Source organism: Nomia melanderi, chromosome 2 (genome assembly GCF_051020985.1).
Source record: "Nomia melanderi isolate GNS246 chromosome 2, iyNomMela1, whole genome shotgun sequence".
NCBI lineage: Eukaryota > Metazoa > Arthropoda > Insecta > Hymenoptera > Halictidae > Nomia > Nomia melanderi.
In genome coordinates this window covers 3,427,012-3,434,984 of record NC_135000.1, presented here as the reverse complement: position 1 = coordinate 3,434,984, position 7,973 = coordinate 3,427,012, and the positions used below count along the sequence as shown (strand labels likewise).

The 7,973-nt window shown below is 31.1% G+C and overlaps 1 protein-coding gene across 2 annotated transcripts in view; it reads left to right on the top strand.

The window, feature by feature from the left end:
• Window positions 1-7,973, top strand: part of LOC116425953 (trissin receptor-like) — a 56,420-nt gene that overhangs the window by 16,764 nt on the left and 31,683 nt on the right. The window contains exons 1-2 of one of the 2 annotated variants that reach the window (XM_076374598.1): window positions 3,714-4,088; window positions 6,589-6,980. The exons of the other annotated variant lie outside the window; for it this stretch is intronic. Of the exons in view, the coding sequence (XP_076230713.1) occupies window positions 6,937-6,980 (44 nt within the window). The 5' untranslated portion in view covers window positions 3,714-4,088; window positions 6,589-6,936. Of the gene's footprint in view, window positions 1-3,713; window positions 4,089-6,588; window positions 6,981-7,973 lie in introns of those variants that run through there. 2 annotated transcript variants of the gene reach the window in all.

The following is a 7,973-nucleotide window of genomic DNA, read 5'->3' as shown; positions in this document are numbered from 1 at the left end:
TTGCCATTGTATATTTTACTATTTTCATTATAATATTCTTCAAAATCAATACTTTTAAATTATACTATATTATACATGTATAAAGCTTTCCAATCAAATTGATTTTCATGCATTTATAACGTTTGTAAGTTGGTAAAATATAAAGGAAAAAAATATTAATATTCACAAATTTTCTACATTGTTTTAATAATAGATATACCAACAAATCAACATTTATCTGTAATAAATACTCATATTTTGAACTAACAATATTTCTACTTTTTTCTTTATCGACTAGGTAGGTGTGACATTTTTCTTTTTCCTTTTTCCTATATCTGTAAACTGTTCTGCTGTTATTTGCGGCTTCTCTTTTATAAAGCTTGAATGATTAATCACTACGTTATTTCCTAGAAATATAGATGATCATGGGACCTTGGGGAATATAACTATATATAAGAAAATCGTTTCCTGCGACGTAACTCTCGATGATACATTATTTTCCTCTTTATATGTCATTGCCTTTTTTTTGCAATAGTATTTTTGAAAGATGCATCAGCGTTATTGCTGCTATTTATAAATTATATATGAAAATGAAGTAAGATAATATAATTCAAATAAATAAATAAATAATATCTCAGCATTTTAACTGTTTATCCTTGTTCAAGCTTACATGTGAATAATATTGTTATAATATTAACGAGAGAAACGAATCCTCCAATTACTTGCGAAAATGTACAAGTCGATATTAAAATAAAACAGAAACACAATTTTACATTTGTAAGGTTTCTTCGTATTTATTGAAAAATGTATTATAATGTTTTATTATTAATGGAAGAAATGAATCTTTTGTCCAGTTATAAAAATTTATAAATCGATAATAAAATAATAAAATAGAACAAAAATGATATAGTTCGGATAATAAGAAACAATAAATGTAAATACATTGTAATTTTAAAATGGTGGAATTGTTTTCACTGTTTTATCGTTTGAATTCACGCATTCACAAATAACGAGGTATTGTTAATAAAAGAATTGGGAAAGAAAACATATTGGTGGTCATACCAGAGAGAATAAAAAAAATATTGCGTGATATTGCACCAGGTATACAATGTCGAGAAGAACAATTTTATAGCTGGCCGTGCATTCGCGCAATAGAACGCGGCTTGACTAATGTGTCCGTCTATGGCTCTCTGTATCTACTTGTTGCAACGATTAACTGTGCAACACCCATTTCCCATTGATCTTTTCTCGTTCGTTTCACGCATTACCCAGATTGATGTTCATTACCCAGATTCAGTATCCAGAACAATGTATTAAACGATAATAATTACTAACAACCACACTCCTCAACATCAACTCTAATTAAAAAGTAACAATTTAAACATAAAATGAACATAAAAAATATATTAAAATTAAATAATACGAATAACGTATAATTATAATATTAAAAAACAATTGGAGTATCACAATAAATAAACAAAATATAAAGAAAACTAAATAAGAGAATTTTTTTCATTTTTGTGTTTCTTGAGATTAAATTAGATTTCAAAAATTACCCTTTGCAACAGAAGAACATATTATAAAGTACATAATAGTATCTACTACATAATAGAGTTCAGATTTAAGATACCGAAAGATCAAATGTAAAATATAAATGAAACGGAGAAGGATTATCTCTGAATGGTACGCAGAGGAATAGTTCCTCAAAAAACGTTAATATTTCGTATTTTCTTTATTCTGATCACGTCCGCTCGATAAAGGTGAATCTCACCAAAGAAATGTGATGGTATCGTATACAATTTGCATAGACTGCAATTTTCCTCTCTTATTCGACGCTTTCGCGTCAGAAGTAATGGTATTTGTTCAAAATTTTCCCGAAACCTCTCCCACTATTATTATCATCACCGTTGCTTTTACTATTATTACTGTACAAGATTAGCAAAGATTTGGCATCTAGCATTTCTTTTTATTATCTACAGCATACTTCACAGAGGGAAGTCCACTCGACAATCTTATCGTAGGACCAATTGATTTCCAATTTCAAGTAACAGTATCTACATAGGTACTTAACATTACGATATTATTATGTCACTGTACGATATTGCATACGATAATGGTAGGATTTCTGCTTGGAATAGCGAAAACGAACGAATCTTCCCGGGGAATCATTTGTTCGGCGATTTTCTAAATCCCCAAATACAGTGAACGTCTCTTCATAGTGGAAGAAAGTGTTCACTGAAATCGTATCGTGATATCTGTTATAGATACTATGTTCTTCTGGAATAATTGAAATTGTCTTTTTATCCTATCAATGTTATATTTTCATTCCAAGTGGCAATCTAAGCACACTTGACTACCGTTGAAAGGAAGTATAGAGATCCGGAGATAGTACACGTGAATAGATAGAATCTAATTTATGGTATTAGGGATTGATATAGCGACAGAGTTACATTGAAGAATTTTATCGGGATTAGTGGTGTGTGTGTGTGTGTACCATCGTACAATAATTTGTTTCAATATAATTGTGTAGTAATTTGAATAATAGTTTATGTCACTTTATTTCAGTGCATTTACATAGTAATTTGTACTGTCATTTATTTCCCTGTATTTCAATAATTTCACTATGTTTGTGTAGTAGTTTGTATGTATGACAATTCATTTGACTATATTTGAATAATAATTAGGATGCCTGATTTCATTATATTTATATAGTAATTCGTATGATAATTTACTTCACACTATATTTCATGAATTTATTTAGCATTTAATATCATTCAATTTCATTATTCCTTTTGCACTTATCATTATCATTTATGTTTTGCTATTTTCAGTATAATATTTTTTAAATCTTTCCTTTCAATTTATATTATATTTAAAATGTGTAGAGCCTTCGTACCAAACCAGACTTTCATTAATGGCGTTAGAAAGATATTAAAATATATTATTTGAAGTTAGTAAATTCCGACTTCATTAATAAAACAAATAAAATATTATTTACGGAATTATTATCAATAACCTCTACTATTATTGATCTATGTTTTTATCTCAAAAATAAAATATAGATCACTATTTCTGTCAATGTTAAATAAACCCATGTTTCAAATATTTACTAGCTAAATACTTTATAACTAGTTTTTGAACGTATCTTTGTACCTATAAATTAATAAACATTCATAATTTATTATTTACAAAATTAATATTGTAAAATTAATTGATTTCACTGATATAGTAGAGTGTTTCCCTCTTAACCTTTTAAAGGTGTTTAACGAGTACACTCGTCGTCGCTTATTTCCAATTACAGATACAAATGAAGAATTTTAAAATGAAATTTCACTATCAAAGAGTGTCAAGAAATTGTAATCAATGACGTATACCTCGAAGAATAATTATTAACTCCTTAACGGTCTCCGACGAGTACATTCGTCATCACTTGTTTCCAACCACACGCGCAAATAAAGAACTTTAAAATAAAATTCCACCGTTAAAGGGTTAAAGATAGTCAGCTCAGTATTCAGTTTGCACGATTCAATCGGAAGTAAAGTTCCAACAGGATGTCTCTGCATGGCCAGTCGTGCGGTCATCGATTTCGGAAAGCAAATAAAAATCGCGTCCGGTTCCCGGCGACTCGACACGTCCTCGACGAAGGAAAAGGAACCGAGAGGAAACGGATATGTAACGCCTGCGCGAAACCCCGGACATCTCGGTTAGCTCCGCGGCTATGAATGAAAACCCCGAAGCCCTCAGTACCGCGCGGGACAGTGTCGCGTGTTCGTGGCTCGCGTTTGATCGTTTGCAGAACGATCCATCCTTCGAAATAAAAAGAAAACAAAAAATAGAAATGAGAATTGATAAAGACACAAATAAATCTCTGGCATTAAGATACCCTTAAATTGTTAACTGATGTGATTCATGATCAAAAAGGCTCTTTAGTGGAGAGTGACGAATTAACTCGTCCTTTGACAGGTGCAAGAATCAGTGGAAAATTTGTTTGTATGTTGCTTTTGATTGGGAGAATTTTTATTTAAAAGTTAGCGAAGGGTTATTGGAATTTTTTAAATTATGAGAAGACGTTGACGAATTAACTCGTCCTTCGACGGGTGCAACAATCAGTAAAGAATTTATCAGTTAAAGTATTATAGTTGTTATAATACTCGCAATTGTAAGAAAATATTGACGAGATATCTCGTCATCTATTCTTCATTACTTTACTTTTTATTAATATTGTCTGTATTTAAACATTACTCTTTGCTTTCAGTAAACTATCAATGACGAAGTAATTCTAGCCAATTCTAAAAGAACTCACCAGGCAAAGGGTTAACGAAACACTTTCACGACGAGTTAACTCGTCAATAAAAATCACTATAGCATTTCTAATCATCGCAACATCAGTCTCAACATCTTCAAGCAGAAATCGTTCCTTCAGACCATTGCAAATCCCAATCGCCATAAACTAATACAATCACTATAACCTCGCATTAAAATCAGTTGAACATTAAATCATTCATTATTTCGCTGTACAGAATTAATTTTCATAAACCTTTGATCGCACAAGGTAGCGGATTTGAATGTCTCGCCGGCGAAATTGAATCGCAATATAATTAAACGGAAATCAGTATTCACGGAGCAAAATGTGCACAATGCCTAAAGATAATCAAATCGTTTAGTCGAGTTGCATTATCGTTATTGTTCGTGTATTGTGCTAAACGTGACTGCTTCGTGTTACATTATTTAGTCAGTTAGCTACTGCGATCTGTTTGAAAAGTATGTACCTAAAATGTATCGTAAAAAGAAACAGTGACGAATATACTCGTCAAACATAGAGTACGTGTAGTCGTTATAATATAGAATTAGATTGTAATGAAATGATTGTTCTACTTTTTAATTTTATTAATAACATTCATTCATTTGCTCAAGTCAAACATACATAGTTCGCATTTGAAAGAAAAAAATTCAGGAAAGATTAATTACTTAGAAAAGTGATTACTTTAATCTGCTGTTGTGAAATGATACTGAGTACAGCAAGATACAATGAATGACAGCACTTCGCAAGTCGACCACCGATATCTTGATTTTTTCTGAATATTATTGTTGTAACAATGTACACTACATAGAGTATTTTTTATACTAATTATTTACATCTTCTTATTTGTCTGTTTTATTTCGTTGTAGCTTCCAAGTATTCAAAACATCTTGTTTATGAATATAGTTTAGTTTTCACTAAAATTTTAATTTAAACAGCAAATTCTAACTGCTTTTTATTCGTAACGAGTATACTCGTCAAGAACAGCTAACTGGTTAAGGTCGCGTTGGTCAAACATTTGAGTTAGATTTGGGTTAGTATTTATTTAATATTACAACACATTTTTAATACAGTAGGACTCCCCTATAATGCGATTTAAAATATCGTCGAAAAATAAGTGTAAAAATGAGATCTTCCATTAGAAACTGATTTAAACAAAGGACGAACGTAACACTAAAACTACCACACGGGTCAAAATGGCTCATTACTAATCTCTTCTTTTTGCAATTATTAAAATGACAACACACGTTCCTCTGGGTAATTAATAAAGCAATAAAAGTGAATTGAAAATCAAGTAAAGTCCCAATAGATTCACTCTTGAAGTTTGTATAGAGAAATTTCAAAAAATCAATTTAACTGCTCGGTAGTTTTAGCGTTAACGCATGGTTGACCGGTCACGAGTTAACTCGTGTTTACACATGCATTAGATACTTCAATGTTTGAAACGCAGGACAACGTAGAATATTACAAAAATAAAATATTAAAAGTTATCTAAAGGGTATGTCCAAAGTTTAATTTCAATTCATTATGTACAAATAAAGTACATTGAAGTTCATTTAGATTGTTTCATTTTCATATTTAATTATGGAATGATAACCAGTGACATGAGATAACTTCTCCGTAAAATTGCCGGTCAACAATTTGTTAATACCAACTTAATTAAACCTTGTAACAGGCAATATTTTAATCGCATTATAGGATATTCTATTGTATTTTCTTCTTCTTCTTCTTTATCTTCTTATTTTTATTATCATTATGATCATTATTATTACTATTATTATTATGTTACAAATATTCAAAAGCCCGCGCCGAACTTCAGAACATTCATTGTTTGTTTTGACAATATTTAGGTTAATTCCCATTTTTTAAATACTTTCTACCAAGGATTCCGATGTGACTTCCGTTGCTAATATAACTATCAGTATTATTTTCATTCGTTCTTCTTCCTATATTTCTTTCATTTCTACGGTTAATGGGATGTACTCATCGATTTAATATTATTATCATTTATTTTATTTTCCTTTATTATATCAGTACGAGTTCCTTTCCTAACTTCCTAAGAAATTATTGAAATCATCATTATTATTATTATTATTATTATTGCTAAATTTTTATTATTAATGTAAAATTTCATTATTATTATTATGAACTTTCTATTATCATTGCCATCACCATTATTATTACTATCATTATTAACCCTTTACCCTAAAGAAAATCTGTAAAATACTTGAAAACCTTTTCCACAAAACACAAACGAAGACCACACATCAATCTCTCATTATTCGAGTAATGAAATAATTCATTTGCAGCTGTCCAATTTAGATATCAAAGTTCGAAGTCGCCATTATGGTGGTATTCGACTGCGAAGGGTTAATATTTTATTTCTGAAAAGCAAGGGTAGTCCTTATAATACACAAGTACTTACCACATTTCGTTGTTTTCCTTTCCTGCGGAAGGATGCAATTGTGATCCGGTCTGTCCTCGTGTGCGTGCGTGCGTTCGTTAGAGGGACAGTGGTGGGGGTGGTTGCAAATTCAAGGGGCGGACGAAATGAGAAACATTGTGCAAACAAATGGGTGGAAGAGGGACGTTTCCTCCGCAAACGGTTTCATACGGGAGGCGAGGCTGCTCGCCGTGGGAAAGTTGAAATAGACGCGATGCCTGCGCCGGAAGTGGATTTCCCGAGCGAACAGATGTCCAGGTAAGAACTTTCCAGCGGTCGGCGTTATTTATTTATTTATCGCGATACCTCTCCCCAGACACCAGGAAAAATATTCGCGGACCTTCTGATCCTCCAGGGCTGAATAGATTAGGGTGGGAATCTTATTTTTTATTTCAATGAGAAATACAGAGCCTTTAGAATTCTTCTCCAGGGAGAACTGTGAATATTTTATTAGTTGGAATACAGTGGGTACAATTGTTAGTGAATGCATTGGTGCAATTATTTTTGGACTTAGGGATTATTTAGGAGACGTGACTGGTGTATTTTCTTTTATGGATTTTGGGTGTAGATGACTTGATGGGTTGATGGGTGCAAGAGTAATTGCACGAATTTATGAAATAATAGTGAAAATATTGAATTATACTTAATGCTATGTTATATTTGTAAAAGCAAACTTAAAATTGAATGTTTCTCTGAAATAACAGATAACTTTGCAGATAATTGTGATTGTAGATTAAAATGGGATACCTTGTGCATTCGTAAAGTATTAGGTTGGTTTATAGGTTCTTTCTTATTTTTTGAAATTACAGAATAATACGAACAAAACACATTTTGCTGTTTAAATCAATTGATGTTTAAATGAAGTTTAAGTTGAAATTGAAGTTTAATATGCAATTTTTTTTCCTGTAAAAGAATTCTAATCGTGATACCAAAAAGGGTCGTACAAACGACTCAAATACGAACAAAGTTATGAACTAGCGTCACATACGAGAGAGACGTTTTATTTTTTTCACTTTGGACAGACATTTTTTTGTTTATTTCCGTTTTGTGCAGTTATAGAAAACTTCTCGTATGAAATCGTGCTATGAAATTTGTTTGTACTGTATATATTTCTCTGAAATGGTACTGACCACTTTTTTATTACTTTTGGTATAATACTATTTACTTTCTTTTATTATTCCTATTACTATTACTTACACTTTACAATGTTACTATTTTATTACACTTTTTTTATTATCTTTCATTAAATTG